The following is a 19,979-nucleotide window of genomic DNA, read 5'->3' as shown; positions in this document are numbered from 1 at the left end:
GTCTAGGTGCCGGAGGCTGGAGAACACTGGACGTCCATCGTGGAGAGGCTGCAGGTGAGAGTAGGTCACTGGCGGATGTTCAGGCTGGCCCACGGGATCAGTTCGAAGACTTATCTGTCACTGTGGTCTTTCAGGAATCAGTCTCATGCTACCTGCTCAGTGCCTACAGAAAAAAAGCATACCCTGTTAAAATATATAGCTTTATTCACATTACACCATGCTTTCAAAAGACCTTCGGGATAAAGTTGTAGAAAGGCTCAGGTTAGAAAAAGGCTACAAAAACATTTCAAAGTCTGGATAAATTTATTTGGAGTGTTTTGTGTTTTGATTTTAGGCTGTGTGACAAATAATGTAATTATTTCAAAGGGGAATGATGATTTTTGACCTTTTTTCAGTTCAAATTGAGCATCAGAACAGAAAGAAAAGGTGATTATGTGACTTTTAACAAGGCAGGTTTCTTGGTTATAGAAACTGATGATCTACTGGGAGTTTCTGCAGAATGCTCAAAAAAGAGAAATTGCCCATCGATGGCATTTAATGGGTAAAAATACTTTGTTGCCAGAGGTCAACGACATTGGTTAAGCTGATAGAAATACATGAGTAAAATGCTTACAACTGTCACTGAAGGCACAAAAACAGTTTTATAAACTAATTTCGAGAGGAGCATGGTGATGATTGATCGCCAATGGTCCCTCATCGGTAATCAGTAATAATCCAATCAGATTGATCCAAGCCTACAGTAAATAGATCAATTTCACCTTACTGCCTTCTCTTAGTTTAGCAAAAATCCCCCCGTCCACCCCATCTCCTCCTTTTCCTCCTTTGCCAGGGGAAGCTCTCGAGACCTACCTGATCTCGAACCCCCTTACATGCTTATTGACAAGGCGAGAGCCCTGGGCTCAATTATCTCCGAGTTCAGGGTTCTCTCCCGGGACAGCAAGCCAAACCTGCTCATAGCGTCAAGCAATATCTAAGTGTAAACTCTTGAAAAGCAGATCAACAGCAGCAGAAAATCTCAAACCTGTCTAATCTACACCTGCTAAAAATTGTTTCCTTCGGCTTAGTGCCTGATTGGGGTCGCAACAGCAGAATGAATCGCCAACTATTCCAGCATATGTTTTACATAGTGGATTCCCTTCCAGCTGCAACCCATTACTGGGACACTTATACACACTCATATTCACACACATACACTCATGCACTAAGGCCAATTTTGTGTTCTCAATTCACCTATAGCGCGTGTCATTGAACTGTGTGTGAAACTGGAGCACCCGGTGGAAACCCACACTAACTCGAGGAGAACATGCAAACTCCACACAGAAATGCCCACTGGCCCAGCCGGGACTCAAACCAGCGACCTTCTTGCTATGAGGCCACACTGCTAACCGCTGAGCTACTGCTGTCCAGTTTCAATGGCAGTTAACCATAAAAAACAAGTTTTTTTTGTTAAACCGTGGTAACCACAAATTGACCATGATTTTACTACACCAACCATAGTTTAACCATGAAATTTGTACCTAATTTAAGTAGAAAATGCAATCAAAACACTGAAAGCATGATTACTACACTGTTACTGTAATAAAACCATGGTAAATTTCCATAACAGAGCTAATAAAGTGGCTGACGAGTGTATGTGTGTGTGTATTTCAATGTTTTTCCATATCATTTGTATAACCACATTTTACTACAACCCACATAGCAAAATTTCTCTGGCCCAGCTCTGGCCCGCACAATCAGCTTTTGCTTGGCTCACATGCCGCAGTGAATTATGGTACATGATTGGACCAAGTCTGGCTTCAATACAAGTGCCAAACATGGACCATATCTGAGCCAAGTCTCAGCCAACTTAATAACCCATAACTGGTCCTGAACTGGGTCAGATATGTTGGTGTTTGATGACTGCAATTAATTTGATAAACATATGAAGTATTTTGCTTCATGGCCGCACTTTTTCTGGAAGCGACATGATTTTTTCTTTACTCCAAAATGATTAAAATGGATTTTAAAAGTGGGTCAAGATAGGCCAAACTTATGTGGCCCACATATCAATGTTTAACATCTGGGCCAAATACTACATCTGATATCTGACCCAAGTCTTGTGTGCTGCCTTAAAGACAGTGCCATATCTCTGCCAAACCAGGGCCATCTTTGGCCCCAATGTTGCATGCCAGTGCCGGACGAATGCCTGCGGTGCCAACTTTGTGCGGAATCTGGGCCAGAATTCTTTGCTGGGAAATAAGCTTCAATTGCTATAATGCTTATTACCATGGTTTTACTACAGAAACTGTTTTTGGTAGATAAAGGTGTTGCCACCAAACCCATGGCGGATATAGGATACTATTTTAAGAAGAAACACGTTTTTAAATATACATGTTAATGCATTTATTGGCAGCACGGTGGCGCAGTGGGTAGCACGATCGCCTCACAGCAAGAAGGTCCCTGGTTCGAGCCTCGGCTGGGTCAGTTGGCATTTCTGTGTAGAGTTTGCATGTTCTCCTCGTGTTCACGTGGGTTTCCTCCGGGTGCTCCGGTTTCCCAGTAAGCTAAATTGTCTGTAGCGTATGTGTGTGAATGAGTGTGTATGGATGTTTCCCAGTGATGGGTTAATTGCACCTGGAAGGGGATTCGCTGCGTGGGTAAATTGTTGGTTTATTCCGCTGTGGCGACCCCTGATTGATAAAGGGACTAAGTTGAAAGGAAAATGAATGAATTAATGCATTTATTTATATTTTATTTGAGTTCCTTTTTTATTAAAATTTCCTTTTTAATCAGTTATTTGCAATAACCCAAGCTCCAAGTTCGTACTAGAAACCAAGTCATTAATAAAAAGAGCGCCGTTTTTGTGCAGTCTGACAGTTACTTGTTTATGCAAATGTGTATACCTAGTAAAAAAGATGTACCAGAGCAAATGTGCTGTTTTCACGAACACCAATAAAGTTTGTTCTAAACCGGAAGTATTGCGTCACACAATGGCGGCCTCCATGTGGCTGTAGAATCAACGTGAGTTTGCTCATGTTTTCAAGTCAGTAACGTAAAGAAAATCTTCCAATAATCAACTGACGTATTCTTGGAAGCCACTGTAAGGTAAGAAATACCATATAATTCTTATAAATATCTTATATTTAAACGACACGGTTTCATGAGAAACTTGTCACGTTAGACTGAAAGTGTGTGTGGCTGATGGTGGTGTAAGTTATAATAATGTATTAACACCTAAAGCGTTCTTTTGCACATATATCATCCTACAGGCGTTTAAAAGCATTTGACATGCTCCAAATAGATGTGTCGGAAAGTAAAGGGTATTTACGTTTGCCAATGTAAAGCAAATTAGCTCATTGAGGTAAAGTGGGTTTTATATTTGCGCATTCAGTCTGTGACTGCTCGTGACACCTTCCCTAGCGTCATATTGTTTACCATGGTACTTTAAATATTCTGTCTGAAATCTCATGGACTTAAAACGACAATATAGCACTATGACTGAACAATGTGTGATTTATTATTATTATTATTATTTTTTTAATATTCATCGGCTGCTAATATGATTTCCCTACTTAGATTGTGCAAATAATACTTTTTTAAAGATATATTATTAAGGAGAAAGTCTGAATGTGTCAATATAAAACCAACTTTACCTCAATTTGAAAGTGAGGTAAAGTTGTTTTTTATATTCGCCCATTCGTTAATTTATCCCTATATTGTACTTTGAATATTGTTAAGTATGTACGTTTGTACTGTACGTATGACTTGAAAAACAACATAAGCACTATTTAATTGACTGTGAACAATGTTGTACTATGACATTAAATTACAATCTTATGGAGAAAGTCCCAATGTGCAAATATAAAACCAACTTTACCTCAATTTCAATAAACATGTAGTAACCAGAAACCTGAATGTACATTTAAAGCTGTAGAGTATTAACCTGTGCTTTGTTATTTATGCGGTGTAACGTGCTGATATCTTCTGGTATTTATTGTGACTTCTATGACTGTATGAATGTTGAAGCCTCCTGAAGTGATTGAGGTAAAGTTGGTTTTATATTCGCACATTCGTTCAGTGATCACTTCTGACATGCTCCCGGTATTGTTTACCATGGTACTTTGAATATTCGGTCTAAAATCTCATGCAAGTATGACTTGAAAACTACCTTAGCACTATTTTATTGACTGAACAGTGTACTTTGATTGTCATTGAATGCTAATATGATATCACTATATCTCAGTCTAGATGATAAACATATATGTTAATTAAACCACAGTGTTTATTGAGGGTCGAGTCATTTACCTCACTTTATCATGGGCTGATAACTTCATCTCACTGCACTGGTCCGAGATTCCCAAACTTTTTTGGGGGGGTATTGTTGGTTTTAAATTTGCACATTTGTTTAGTGACAACTTCTGGCATGCTCCTTATATTGTAGTTCAAATTTGCTGTAGGAAATATCATGCAAGAATGACTTGAAAACAACATTAGCACTATTTAATTGACTGTGCACAGTGTTGTACTTTGATAGGCATCGGCTGCTAATATGATTTCCCTATTTAGATTATGCAAAGAATGCTTTTCTGAAATTATGTTATTAAGGAGAGAGTCTGAATGTGTGAATATATAACCAACTTCAATCCTGAAGTGATGTGGTTTTATTTTTTCAGGTCCTCAGTGTGAAGCTGCTGTCGGCTGAGATTCAGTGTTTATATCTGCGATGGCTTCGTTCAAACCCACCAAAGTACTGAGCTATCCTAAACTAGGAGAGAAAGTGACAGAAGAAACGCTGTACTGGAAAAACTATAAGGTTTGATGTGTGCAACTTGTTTTCATATTGAAAGTGTATATCTTAGGTGTTTTGAGTGGACAATATCTTTTTTCAATTACTTCTGTACACTGGTTTTGATGTCAGTCTGTTTTTTTTTAAAGCCTCCAGTACAGATTAAAGAGTTTGGCGCCGTATCAAAGATCGACTTCTCTCCTCTTCCACCTCACAATTATGCCGTCACGGCCTCCACCAGAGTAAGTACAATCTCTCCGTTATAATACAATATTTATTTATGAAGTACATTTAAAAAAAACAGCCAAACTTGACTAAAGCACTGTAAATAGTAAAAGATAGAATAGAAAACGAGACAATAATAGGTAAGAAATTAACAAGAATATCAAATAAATCAGTAAAACTAGTAATCAAGGAGAATAAAAAGCAACTTAAAGCAACGTTTTATTTCTCTCGATTACATATACATTTTACATTGTGCATTTTTTTCTGAATGTGACTGAATCTCACAAGTAGATTGATTATTTTAATGAGAAATAATTATGTCAGCTAAGTATTTGTTAAATCACCTCTAATTAAGCTTGTTGAGATATTAGGTCACTAAATAAAATACAAATTATTTAGTTATATTTATATATTTATATTCATATTTAATATTGTGTGTAATTCACATAATTTGAAATTGTACAATAAATATAAAAACATGTAAAATATATAAATTGAATATATTAAACATGCTTAAATAATTAAAAAATAAATCTGAATTTATTTTACGTGTGTGTGTGTGTGATTTAAGTGAAAATGTTTTTATGGGGAATGATTAATTTTACTACTATTTGGGTACTAACATGTATGGTAATTAGAGCCATAAATATGTTTAATTAACATCAAAATAATGTCACTGTTAAAACAGTAAACACTGATTTTATTTCTTCAAGTCACATTTGTTTTATCCTGCACATATTTGAGTTGAGATTTGTTTAAACTTTATTGTCTGTTCTGCTTAGCACAGAAAGGAAATTTGTCTTTAACACTGGTAACATACATACAGCCATACAACAATCACATAATAGCAAAACTCATCAAGACAACCACATGACTTAAAAACTTAAAAACAAATTAGCCTCATACATATTAGTGCAGATCATTCTTAACAACGGCACCATTCACATTAAACAGTGATCTGATTTAAGACAACAACTGCAAATGGGATAAATGACTTTTTATAAGCATTTCTTCAGGTTCTAAGAGTTTTAAGCCTGTGTCCTGACGGTAACATTTTAAAAGCTGTGTGAAGGGGATGTGTGTTATCTTTAAAAATCGCAGTTGCTGTTTTTTCCATAAAGGAGTCAAGTAAATTCTGTAGCGAATGTTATTAATGACCAGTTATCTTATATGCCTGTTTAATTATTTGCAATAATTTCTATTTCTGTTTAAGTGTTGTGTTACCAAATAATGAGGCAATATTATATGTGAGAACACTCTAATAATGATTGATATGCCATTGTTTAAAGTCTGTGAACTAACATTAAAACCTCTCAACTTGTTGAGGAGACTGAGGTGCTAACTTGCCTTCTTATAAATAGCCTCTACTGTACATTACTAACAAAATTCAGTTTATTGTCAATAATTGCGCCTAAATACTTAAAATTTGAGACCTGCCCTACTATCTTTCCATTTATGATGACCATTTATGGTTTATAAAATCTAGTATCTAAATTCAGAGATTGCCTGTTTTCTGTGAATTAAAAAAACATAGTGGTGTTGTTATTTGTGTGATGCTGATCTTACACATTAAGAATGTTGATGCTGAATGCTGCTGTTGTCATGTTTTATATCAGGTCCACATATATGGGCTTCACTCTCAAGAGCCCATTCGAAACTTCACACGGTTTCATGATACGGCATATGGAGGCAGTTTCAGAGGAGACGGAAAACTTTTAGTTGCAGGAAGCGAAGAGGGTCTGATCCGACTGTTCGACATCGGGGGCCGAGTGTCTCTCAGACAGTTTAAAGGACACTCTAAGTATGTGTTTTCAAAAGTATTTATGATGAAATATTTTAAGTTTCTTGTTTGCGGTATGAATTTTTCTCTCTCTCTCTCTCTCTCTCTCTCTCTCTCTCTCTCTCTCTCTCTCTCTCTCTCTCTCGATGCACAGCAAATGCACTGTGCGTCTATTTCTCAGTGCACAAATTCAAACTGTTATTTTTGAGCATCAGTAGTTAGGCTGAAAAAATGTCAATTAATGTCATGAAAACACATTCTTATAAAAACAGTCAGCTAAAGTATCAGTTTGTCAGAATCTAAAGAGAAAGTAAAATAGTTATGGAGGATATTTCTTAAAGGAACAGTAGCCTAAACCTACTGTTGTCATTAACATTAATCAATAGCAATAGATCAAATCATACTCTCATTCTCAAACTTTAGCCTAAAAATCAAAGTTTATGAAAGCAAAGAAGGTCAAGGTGCTCCAGGATTGGCCAGCCCAGACACCAGATATGAACTTTATTGAGCATGTCTGGGGTACGATGGAGGAGGCATTGAAGTTGAATCCAAAGAATCTTGATGAACTCTGGGAGTCCCGCAGGAACGCTTTCTTTGCCATTCCAGATGACTTTATTATTAAGTGATTTGAGTCATTGCAGAGATGTATGGATGCAGTCCTTCAAGCTCAAGGGAGTCATACACAATATTAATTCTGTTTCCACTGCACCATAACTTTATGTTCTGTACTCTATATTATTTCTGTTAAGTAACAAGACTTTTGTCTAAGCAAAGTCAGACCTTACTGTCCTAATTAAATCATTAAAAATCAAGGCATTATCATATTTTATTGTGGTAAAATAAGCGTAATCTAAAGGCCTTTGCCTTTCAAAAAAGCCACTTCTGATACCAAATGATCAACTAGAAGTCAAGTTATTATTTGTTGTTCCTAAAACCTGGACAGGCAACAAGACTTGTCAGGTAGTGTACATATAGAAATCCCTTATATACCATATAACTGCAGGATACATATAACTGTTTACAACTGCTTATCTATAATAACTGTATATTAATTATATTAACTATTAGTTACTAGTTAATTACTTAAAATGTCATTACTAATAAAGTTATGGTAACTAATAACTTTAACCTTTCCAAATTTGATTGTAATGCAATAATGTGCACCTTTTGTAAAGCTGTTTTGACACAATTATAGTGAAAAGTGCTATTCAAATAAACTTAAATTGAAATGAATTAGGTTCACACACAGTAGAAAATTAGAGTGCTACATGGCATAATTGATTAGAATGTAACATGAATAAAAATATATTCAATATGATATTTCACTTTTTTATTTATTTTCCCTGGCTGTGTCAGTGTAAACTTCAGCAGTTCAACTGAACAACAGTTACTGGGCCGACTAGACCAGTTGTAAAAGTCCTCAACATTGAGTCATGCAAATGAAGAAATAAGACATGCATAAAAATGGTCACTTTAATTAAGGCAGTTGTAATTTCTAAATGGTTTTTTATGTTGAAATTTCCAGTATTGTGACAACACTACTCCAAGTATGACCTGGCATGAAAGAATATACTGTGGATGGAATAATATAACTTGAATCCCTGTTCCCCTAATCTTCAGAGCGGTGCACGCCACCTCGTTCCTTTCTGATGGTTTTCGTGTGCTGTCGGGTTCAGATGACCTGACGTGTCGTGTGTGGGACGTCGCCAGTGCCGTTGAGCTCAGTTCATTCACCGAACACACTGATTATATCAGAGCCATCGCTCCCAGCAAACTCAACCCAGACCTGTTTGTCACTGGTAATGACCTTTCAGTCACATCCTCTGCATCCAGTATCAGCTCATTCAAGCTTAGCCAGATCTGTATGCTTTAGTATTTAGCAAGAATAAAATCAACATGTGCCAAATATAAAGACAAGTTAGATATTTTGTTTTGTTAAGTCGACCAATAGAAAAAAGTTTAGTTTGAAAATAATATTTTTAGTATTTATTAATAGTTATGTTAGGTGTTGCTTTAAGACTATCTACTGGTGCTAGAACAGATTTTGTTTTAATTTATATTAATTTTATTTTAGTTTGTTCAAATATATATAATGTTATTGCATTTTTTACAAATGAATTAGTAAATATACTCACTTATAGTATTGTTCAGAGGTATAAATCTATTACTTTATTAGTTACTTATAATTAATAATGTTGCAAAATGTTTAGTTTCAAATGAATGCTGTGGTTTATTTGAATAAATCAGGTTTATTTCATCAAATGTTGATTTATTATCACTTCTGAAGATAAAAAAATTGTATTTTGTCTAGATATTAATATAAGCTTGTCTAAAAGCTTGTTGTTTTATGCAAAAAATCTCTAAATAATTAAATATTTTAATACACATTTGGTAGTCTACTATATATCATGGCCAGTATATGATTGGCTCAAGTAAAAGGGAGTGCAATTCATCCATTTGTTGGTCGGTGTGTTTTTTTGACACTTAAAATGTCTCAAAATGCCCAAAACACACAGGAAATGATTCATTTAAATCTCAGGCAATGAATATGAGTTTATTCACAGGTCTCATTGTATTTATTTGTGAATTTAAATCATGTTTGATTAATTTGGGGAACTCATTCTGTCATTTTGTGAATATGCTGTATTGTTTTTAATAGCTTTGCGTTCGTGGATCATAATGTATTTGTAATTATGTAATGTTTCTGCCTCTACGGTTACAGTATGTACAGTAGGTGATGTTTATGTTGATGTGTGCAGTTGTTGATGTTGGTCTCCGTTGTAGGTTCGTATGACCACACAGTGAAAATGTTCGACGTGCGCTCTGGTAACAGTGTGATGACTATACAGCACGGTCAGCCTGTGGAGTGTGTGCTGCTGTACCCGTCTGAAGCTCTGCTGGTGTCCACAGGTGAACATCACTTACTGTTTAGCCAGTCACTAGTTATGTTTATGTCCAAAGATGCAAAATAGATTCATGAGCAAAACTGGAATATTGCATAAAACTAAGCACCGATTCCATCCAATGAGTCAAACGGAACAAAAGAATCACTTCCTGATAAACAAAAATATCAGGCACCAAATATCAAAAAGAAAAATGTAACTTGATGTGGTAAGGCAGATGCTCAAGACAGTTCTGGAGGTTATCACATAATAAAAATAATAAAACTGAATCACTTTGATGATAGACTTTGGCTGAGGGATTTTAGAATGACCAAAACAACTATTCATAGGTGGAGCTTTATAATGGGAGGCAGAGCTTAAAATGCAGTGATATGGCCCGTTTCCACTGACTGGTACAGTATGGGTCACCTTTATCAGGCTTGCGTTTCCACTGCTAAAAGGGTACCGATGCTACTCTTTTGGTGGGCGTGGTGTACAACAGAAAGTTTCAGACAACGTCATGTTCGCTCGGGGAAATGTCTACAGTAAAGCTGTACGGGTCGTTCACATATCATGAGAAGCACTTCTCACAAAACAGATGCTTTATACGCATAAATACTTGTGTATAAATGTTTTATTACTAACTTTTCTATGAACATAATTTGATTATAACTGCAGATCAATGCGAAATAGCCTACTGCAACGTCTGCGATTATATAAAATAAATAAATAAACGCAACATATTTGAACACATACAGACCCTTACAGTCTCCAATATGTTACCACTTACAGAAAAACTACACACAGCAGACATTTAGTCCTAATTTGGGTACAAAAACAACACAAAATATAACCCACAGTCAGTGCAAACCTCTCATCTGTGTCTGTAATCTTCAGCAGCATGTGTAGCCTCTTGTTAGAGAGTAATTCCGTCATTCAGAGTTCATAATAGTCCAAAAGGCGATGGTAAATATGGCAGTTTGTTCATAATTCAGGTTGCTGAAACGTTTTGTCAGGTTTTTTCTTTTTTTTTGCGCTTCATTCTCACGTTATCATTTTCTTTTCTGAAAAGATCAGATGTCGGATGCACTTCATTAATCACGCACAAAACAGGACACAGCAGATTTTGTTGTTCTTGGCTTTGTGGCTGTTCATCAAGATGACGACAAGGTTTGTTTGAGCTCAGGTCAACCATGCCTCGTTATTAAATGCATGTAGTATTACGATGTAATGTCTCGGCTGTGTATTCAAAACATGGCGGTTCGTTTGTTTTATTCTGGCTTGCTCCACCAGCCAGTGACGTTTCTCTGTAAACCAATAGCGTTCAGCTCCGCCTTTTAACACCCTTTAGTCCGGCTTGGAACTATTTGCAAAGGGTCCACCTAACTTCCACTCTAAATGGTGTGTTGATGCTCATTAAAGTTAGAATAGGTCAACAGTTTGTTGTCTCTACATTGTTTGAGGGGACTACATCTTGACTAAATGGTAACTATTGTAGAATGAGGCTGTGCAACAGAGAAACATCTCATACAATGGGTGGAAACTGCGTTAACATAGAAAGGTAGAGAGTATAGCTGTGTGAAACAGTATAAAAAGCTTGAGTTTAAGAATGGTCAGGGTTCATTCTGACCAAGATGAAACCAGGGCACTGCCGTGTACTTTCAAAATAAGCTGTTTTTAGACCAACCTGAATTTCTTGAGTTCTGAAACATACATCTTTTTTTATAGTTGAGCGATCTCTTGTATGTTCAAAGATGAAGAGAATTCAGATTTCAAGCTTAAATCTTTCACAACAACGTTAAATGTGACTTGCAATATAGTTGCATTTATTTGTTTAATATTTTTTTAAAGGGGGCCATTTTACAATATGTAAAATAAATCTCTGATGTGTGTGTTTGAAGTTTCAGCTCAAAATAACACACAAATAATGTTTTATAGCTCTTGAAACTGTCCCTTTTATGCTTTCATGCTAATTGTGCCATTTTGGTGACTGTTGCTTTAAATTCAAATGAGATTGTGCTCTTTTCAAAAGAGGGCGGAACTACAATGCTAATGAAGGAGAGACGATCAATAATAGGAGGGGCTTTCTCAGTCTGCTGACACGTACAGTGGGAGGATGTCAGTCAAAGTGTTCCTGCAGACTGTTTTTATCAAGTGTGACTATAAAAGACTAAATTAATATTTTTTTACAGTTAGAATCTGCTTACACAAATATGTAAAAGTGATTTTTGCATAATAGATCTCCTTTTAAATATGCATTTTTTTTTTAATTACAGGAGGGCGCTATGTAAAGGTTTGGGACCTGTTGAAAGGCGGACAGCAGCTTGTTTCTCTTAAAAATCACCATAAAACAGTAACATGTGCATGTCTGAGTTCAAGCAACAAACTGTTGACAGCATCACTGGACCGGTAAGTCTCTGAGTGATTATATGTGCACTGTAATGCCTCTCTGATGGGAAAGTTGGATTTATTCTGTTTACTTTCCATTTTAGGCACGTCAAAGTATATAACTCCTCCTATAAGGTTGTGCATAATTTTGACTGTGCGTCATCTATCCTCAGTCTGGCTGTTGCGGTATGTTTAGCTCATTACATTGTAGGAAGTGTTTGCAAATATTAATATAAGTGTTATTTCCACTTGCTCTTGGTGTAAGGTGTGTTTATTGTGGTTTCTCTCTAGCCTGATGATGAAGCAGTCGCTGTAGGAATGACTAATGGTGTGTTGAGCATCAGACACAGGAAACACAAAGAAGAGAAAGAAGCTTTAACAAATCGAAGGAAAAGGGGTCCGTCGTACCGCTTCTTTGTTAAGGGGAAAAACTTTGTGCCTAAACAGGTATTCTATTTGCATTAATATTTTTGTCTCCTTTTAACTTGTTTTAGAAATGTTTTATTTTAATAAGTTGTATTTTATGTTCAAAATATTATTTTACATAATGCATATATTACAAAATCTATTATATACACTCAACGGCCACTTTTTAGGTACACCTGTCCAACTGCTTGTTAACACGAATTTCTAATCAGCCAATCACATGGCAGCAACTCAATGCATTTAGGCATGTAAACATGGTCAAGACGATCTACTGCAGTTCAAACTGAGCATCAGAATGGGGAAGAAAGGGGATTTAAGTGACCTTGAACATGGCATGGTTGTTTGTGGCTGACGGGCTGGTTGGAGTATTTCAGAAACTGCTGATCTACTGGGATTTTCACGAACAGCCATTTCTAGGGTTTACAAAGAATGGTCTGATAAAGAGAAAAAAATTGGACAATAGAAGATTAGAAAAACGTTGCCTGGTCTGATGAGTCTCAATTTCTGCTGCCACATTCGGATGGTAGAGTCAGAATTTGGCATCAACAACATGAAAGCATGGATCCATCCTGCCTTGTATCAACGGTTTAGGCTAGTGGTGGTGGTGTAATGGTGTGGGGGACATTTTCATTGCACACATTGGGCCCATTAGTACCAATTGAGCATCGTGTCAATGCCACAGTCTACCTGAGTATTGCTGCTGACCATGTCCATCCCTTTATGACCACAGTGTACCCATCTTCTGATGTCTACTTTCAGCAGGATAACACATCATGTCATAAAGTGTAAATCATCTCAGACTGGTGTCTTGAACATGACAATGAGTTCACTGTACTCAAATGGCCTCCACAGTCACCAGAACTCAATCCAATAGAGCACTTTTGGGATGTGGTGGATGTGCAGCCGACAAATCTGCAGCAACTGTGTGATGCTGTCATGTCAATAAGGACCAAAATCTCTGAGGAATATTTCCAGTACCTTGTTCAATCTGTGTTCTGAAGGCAAAAGGCACCTAATAAAGGGGCCAGTATATTAAATACGTAATTTTTTAATTTTTTTTAGTTACTAAAACTTTTTTAGTTTTTTTTTGTTACTTTTTTAGTTACTAAACTATGTTTACTAAAAGAATTTGCTAAAGGCCTGTTCACACCAAAAAAATGAAACAAGAAACATAATAATAATTATATATGATCATCCACACTAACTCTATTCTTATCTCTTTTAGGATGATTTCCTGGTCAGTAAACCAGTGAGGCAACATCTACAGAAATACGACAAACAGCTAAAAAGATTTGAGGTCTCCAAAGCCCTGGACACGGCGCTCGAGGTGAACATGCAACTATATATATAATAATATCTAAAAGTGTATATACAGTTGAAATCAAAATTATTTGCCCTCCTGTGAATTTGTTTTTCTTTTTCAAATATGAGTTTTTCACAGTATTTCGCATAATATTTTTTCTTCTGGAGAAAGTCTTAATTGTTTTATTTCAGCTAGAATGAAAGCAGTTTTTAATTTTTTTAAAAAAAATTTAAGGACAATATTATTAGCCCCTTTAAGCAAATTTTTTTCGATAGTCTATAGAACAAACTATCGTTATACAATAACTTGCCTAATTACCCTAACATGCCTAATTAACCTAGTTAAGCCTTTAAATGTCACTTTAAGCTGAATACCAGCATCTTAATATCTAGTAAAATATTATTTACTGTCATCATGGCAAAGATAAAAGAAATCAGTTATTAGAAATGATTATTAAAACTATTATGTTTGTAAACGTGTTGAAAAAAATCTTTTCATTAAATAGAAATTGGGAAACACAATTTACTGGAGGCCTAATAATTCTGACTTCAACTGTATAATAAAATCATTTCCTATTTGGTTTGACTACTCGGATGAAGATATCAGTGTATGTTTATGTGGGTTTCCGTAGACATGGACGCGCACTACTAAACCAGAGGTGACGGTCGCAGTTATAATGGAGCTGATTCGCAGAGGAACACTGAAAAACGCCCTCGCTGGGCGAGATGAAGTCAGCTTAACCAAGATACTCAACTTTCTTCTCAAGTGAGTAACACACACACACACACACACACACACACACACACACACACACACTTCTATATGTGGTTTACAAGGATTCTCCAAAGATTTTTTCTAATTTCTAAACATAATAGTTTTAATAATCATTTCTAATAACTGATTTCATTTATCTTTGGCATGATGACAGTAGATAATATTTTACTTGATATTTTGCAAGATTCAATATTCATCTTAAAGTGACATTTAAAGGCTTAACTAGGTTAATTAGGCAGATTAGGGTAATTAGGCAAGTTATTTTATAATGATGGTTTGTTCTGTAGACAATAGAAAATAATAGTTTAATAATAATATTGACCTTAAAATGGTTTGAAAAAATTTTAAACTGCTTTTATTCTTGCCAAAATAGAACAAATAAGACTTTCTCCAGAAGAAAAAATATTATAGGAAATGCTGTGAAAATCCCTTGCTCTGTTAAACATCATCTGGGAAATATTTAAAAAAGAAAAAAAAATTACTGAAGGGCAACTAAATCTGACTTCAACTGTATGTACACACACACACACACACACACACACACAGTTAAATGACTTCAGACTCGTGTGAACATTACACCCACTCCAATCACTCCAAGCTGCCTCCATTATACTTGGCTTGTTTACTGTTGGTTGCTAGGTTACCAATACTACAGTCAACCACTCTAATGCTGCATTCACACCAGACACCAGGCGCGAGTGATTTACATGTTAAGCCAATGCAAAGACGCAAATACACATCCTGTGGCGTCATATGCGCGAATGAAGCGGTGCGAGTTGAGCATTTTGCGTGATTGGCGCGCTTAATGCACGTATCACGCAAATTGCTCGAGTTGGAAAATCTGAACTTCAGCGAACATTCACTCTGCGTTAACCAATCAGGAGCTTGCTCTTGTAGGGCCGTGATTAAGACGTAGCACCTGTTGTTGGTGTCCTGGGGGAAAATCCTCTTGACAAACAGCTCATCAAACTGGGCTCGGCTCAGTCTGAAGCACTGCTGAAAGCCTCCATCATCCAGGTATAGTTTCTGGAGGAGTATAAACTGGGTGCACCTCTGAATGGCATCTAGTGGTCTCAGACACGGCTCCAAATGAATCAACACTGTTTGTCTCCTTCCTAAAGCACATGAACACAGCTATTCTCTCAATAAAATCCATGTTAGCCATTTAGCAACGAAGCTAGAGTCACCGGGCAGACAGAAGCCCTGCCCATGACGTGAATCTGCATCTATTGTGAAGTGAATTTGATGCGAGAGTTAAGCGGATTTGACGCCGAATGAATCGAGTAAACTCAAAATGTTCACGCATGAAGAGCACAATTTATCTGCACGTACCGTGTCTGGTGTGAACACAGCATAACGGCTTGATTGAAACGTTTAATACAAGATATTTTTTATTTTTGTTTTTGAGAACTTTCACTTCACATTAGGAAGGAAACCCGGCTAGTGTCTCTCAAAGATCTGACAACATCGGATACAAGGAGAAAATTGTCCAGATGTTCTGTGAAATGCAGGACGTTCAATTCTTGTGACAAAACCAAAAGTTCTTAGAAAGAATAAAGCAGAGGGAAATTCTGAGGCGGTTCTCAAATCTGTGATTCTGCTTCACACAAGAAAACAGCAGCGCAGCTGTGGTCACCAGTGTCCTGAACACATCTTCTGCATTTATGCCATTTAAAGAGACACACTGCTGTTTCAAGCACCTGTCGGTTTTGAGATTTTGAGTGTATTATATTAATTATAAAGAAAACATTCAAATGACACTTTAAAATGTTTATTTTGTCACACCTTAATAATTTTTGTCTGTAGATTTCTATTACAATACACGTTTTAAAGGCTAGTTGTTAAAAATGGCATCTTTTTTTCGGTCACTTTATTTTAAGCTACAATTTTTTGCCATTTTCAAACCATTAACTATGACTTTTAGCTAAGTAAACAACTAATTTGCTGCTTGTTAATAATTAGCAAGGTAGTAGTTGGGTTTAGGTGTTTGTGACTAAGGGATGTAGAATAAGATCATAATCTTAATGACCGGCAGCTAGCTCTCTGCAGCTCTCACATGGTCGCCCACTTAGACTAAGTACGGCTGCGTACTGGATGGGAGACCACATGGGAAAGTTAGGTTGCTGCCTGAAGTAGTGTTAGGGAGACCAGCAGGGGGTGCTCAACCTGTAGTCTGTGTGGGTCCTAACGCCCCAGTACATTGATGGGGACTCTATACTGGTCAGTGAGCGCCATCTTTCGGATGAGACGTTAAACCGAGGCCCTGACTCTCTGTGGTCATTAAAAATCCCAGGATGTCCCTTGAAAAAGAGTAGGGGTTTGACTCTGGCATCCTGGCCAAATTTTCCCACTGGCCTCATTCCATCATGGCCTCCTAACCATCCCCATATCATAATTAGCTTCATTACTCTGTCTCCTCTCCACCAGTCAGCTGGTGTGTGGTGTGCGGTCTGGTACAATATGGCTGCTGTCACGTCATCCTCGTGGATGCTGCACACTGGTGGTGGATGAGGAGATTCCCCCCAAAAATGTGTAAAGCGCTCTGAGAATCTAGAAAAGCGCTATGTAAGGAATATGGAATTATTATTATTATTATTATATATTATTATTTAATATTATTTTCTATTATTTGATTATTATTTATTATTATTATTTATATTATTATTATTATTGTCTATTATTATTATAATTATTATTATTATTATTATTATTATTATTTGATTATTATTTATTATTATTCATTATTTATTATTATTATTATTATTCATTATTAATATTATTATTATTGTTTAATATTATTGTCTATTAATATTATTTTATTATTGTTTATTATTGTTTTATTTTTATTATTACTATTATTTATTATTATTATTATCATCATTATTTAATATTATTGTCTATTATTATTATTATCATTGTTTGTTATTATTTATTATTATTGTTGTTGTTTATTATTATAATTATAATTAATTAATTATTAATTAATGTTGTTGTTGTCGTTATTAATAATATGCAGGTAGTAACCCAGTAATTAATAGTGAGAATTGGTACATAAACTGAAGTGTTACCATTTTATTCCTTATGTATTTAGCTGTAAATCTCCTCTTCAGCAGCTCTTACAGACACAACACTACAGAGATTTATTAATTATCTACATTTTGATGGTTTAAGCGAAATGCATAATTAGTTAGCCTGAATAAATGGATATTTTATTCTGCATAAAGTTTTGAAAATGTGCTTTTTTCCTGAGTTGAAGCTTCTGTATTGTTTATAAGGACATTTCCAGAATCTCCTCTGTAAAAACCTGACTCTAATATGTCAAAAAAATCAAAACAAGAATTTTGAACCTGACTTCATCCAACGTGCTCAATTTATGCAAATTTTTAATAAATTAACATCTAATTTGCATATTCAAACAAAATTTTAGAACACTTAGTAACACCAAAAAAGTGCAAATCTTCACCATAATCATCCTGTCAGGGAACTATGGCAAAACCCATTACTTATTTTATTGACTCTGTTCACTTGCAGTGTCTTGTCCTGCACCTTGTGTTATTAACCCGTGACCTGCAGTGATTCAGAATGTGGGCTTTTGTGTGTTGTTTTTCAGAAACATCACTGACCCGCGCTTCTCTCGGCCTCTGCTCACAGTCGGGGACATTGTTCTGGGTGAGTTTCACACTGCACGCGAGCAAATGAGAATGAAGAAGTGAATTTCTGCTGCTGAAACGCTATTGTTTGTGCATTTGTATGTGTGTGTGAAGATCTATATCAGCAGGTTATTCCCCAGTCACCTGTGGTGGAGCGCCTGCTGCAGCGTCTCTATGAAATTTTGGGTCGAGAAGCAGAACTTCAGCAGGAGCTTCTGCAGGTTTTGGGCATCCTGGACACACTTTTTGCCTCCCTGATGCCCAGAAAAGAGGTTGCCAATTTTGGCATGGCAGCAGCAGCGCAGGAGTCCCAGCTACAGGCTGCCTGAGGTCTTGTGACACAAACCGAAACATGCTGGATTTGACTGAGACGTGGCGAAACTGGAAAGAGAAAATGGAAGGAAATAAGTGTGAGACGGAGCTGCGGGTAGCAAGTTGCCCAATGCCAGCGTGTCATTCACTTTCTGCTGATGTTCGCAGAATTTCAGACTGTATTTTGTATATTCCTGTCATAAAGTTTTTGAATCTCTGTGGTGTATTTTTTTCAGAAGAGATTCGTCTTATTTGGAGCCTGGGTAAAGTCTAGAAGCGATACTGGAGTATGCACATATCAATATAGCATAGCATTACTGTGAGGGGTAGATGTTAGTATAACACAATGTAATGGGTATTTAATAATTATAAATACCTTTTGGTGGCTGGGGTAGTGTGTAATGGTTAGAAGGGACACAGCTGCATATACTTTGACTTGTGCATATTAATATAGCATAATTTTTACATTACTGTGAGGGGGAGATGTTAGTTAAACACTATGTAATAGGTATTTCATTCATTCATTTTCTTTTCGGCTTAGTCCCTTTATTAATCTGGGGTCGCCACAGCGGAATGAACCACCAACTTATGCACTTGTGTTTTACGCAGCAGATGCCCTTCCATTTGCAACCCATCACTGGGAAACACCCATACACTCATTTACACACATACTACGGCCAATTTAGTCTATTTAATTCACCGGTATCGCATGTCTTTGGATTTGTGGGGGAAACCGGAGCAACTTGAGGAAACCCACGCCAACACTGGGAGAACATGCAAACTCCGCACAGAAGTGCTAAATGACTTGGCCGGGACTTGAGCCAGCGTCCTTCTTGCTGTGAGGCGACAGTGTTAACCACTGAGCCATTTGAACACTCGTTATTATTCCTATTTGATGGTCTAATCATTTTAAAACCATTGAATATATCTAAATAGATGATTTACAAATATTCTTTTAATTCTGCCTGCACATTACTAATCTTATTTCTCATGAATACACTCTTCACTTTAACACTCTGTATTATGAAGCAGCATTAATATATTAAAAATAACAGACGTCATATTTTAAATTGGCCCTACAATTCAACTCTATCAAATGTATATATATATATATATATATATATATATATATATATATATATATATATATATATATATATATATATATATATATATATGTTTCAAGTACCATTTAAACATCACATTACACTTAAAATTCATCTCAGTGCTGAGTTGTCGTTCTATGTAAAAAAATAAGCAGTTTTTTAAATGCTGATATATAACCAGAATAACTTGTTGATTTAACAGGGTTGATTCTTTCATTCGTATTATTTCTCACTGTAATATGTTTTAGTTTCATATAATTTGATAAATTCAGAAGTCTATAAATCTATAGTTATGATCAATTCTACCTACACCAAAACAAAAAACAATGGCAAGAAAATGGAAGCCTGTAAAAGAACATGATTATTTT

The 19,979-nt window shown here is 36.1% G+C and overlaps 1 protein-coding gene across 1 annotated transcript; it reads left to right on the top strand.

The window, feature by feature from the left end:
* The first annotated feature begins 2,962 nt into the window (after positions 1 to 2,962).
* utp15 (UTP15 small subunit processome component) lies at positions 2,963 to 18,722 on the top strand. Its single transcript, XM_056478838.1, has 13 exons — positions 2,963 to 3,084; positions 4,653 to 4,792; positions 4,915 to 5,007; positions 6,607 to 6,791; positions 8,391 to 8,569; positions 9,555 to 9,680; positions 11,929 to 12,061; positions 12,145 to 12,226; positions 12,332 to 12,487; positions 13,692 to 13,793; positions 14,401 to 14,534; positions 18,154 to 18,212; positions 18,308 to 18,722. The coding sequence occupies exons 2-13, from the start codon at positions 4,703 to 4,705 to the stop codon at positions 18,520 to 18,522; spliced, it is 1,554 nt and encodes a 517-aa protein (XP_056334813.1). The 5' UTR covers positions 2,963 to 3,084; positions 4,653 to 4,702; the 3' UTR covers positions 18,523 to 18,722.
* Positions 18,723 to 19,979: the final 1,257 nt, after the last annotated feature.

This window comes from Danio aesculapii, chromosome 18, assembly GCF_903798145.1.
Source record: "Danio aesculapii chromosome 18, fDanAes4.1, whole genome shotgun sequence".
Lineage (NCBI taxonomy): Eukaryota > Metazoa > Chordata > Actinopteri > Cypriniformes > Danionidae > Danio > Danio aesculapii.
Note: the sequence above shows the minus strand (reverse complement) of the source record. Positions and strands in the feature narration are given on the sequence as shown.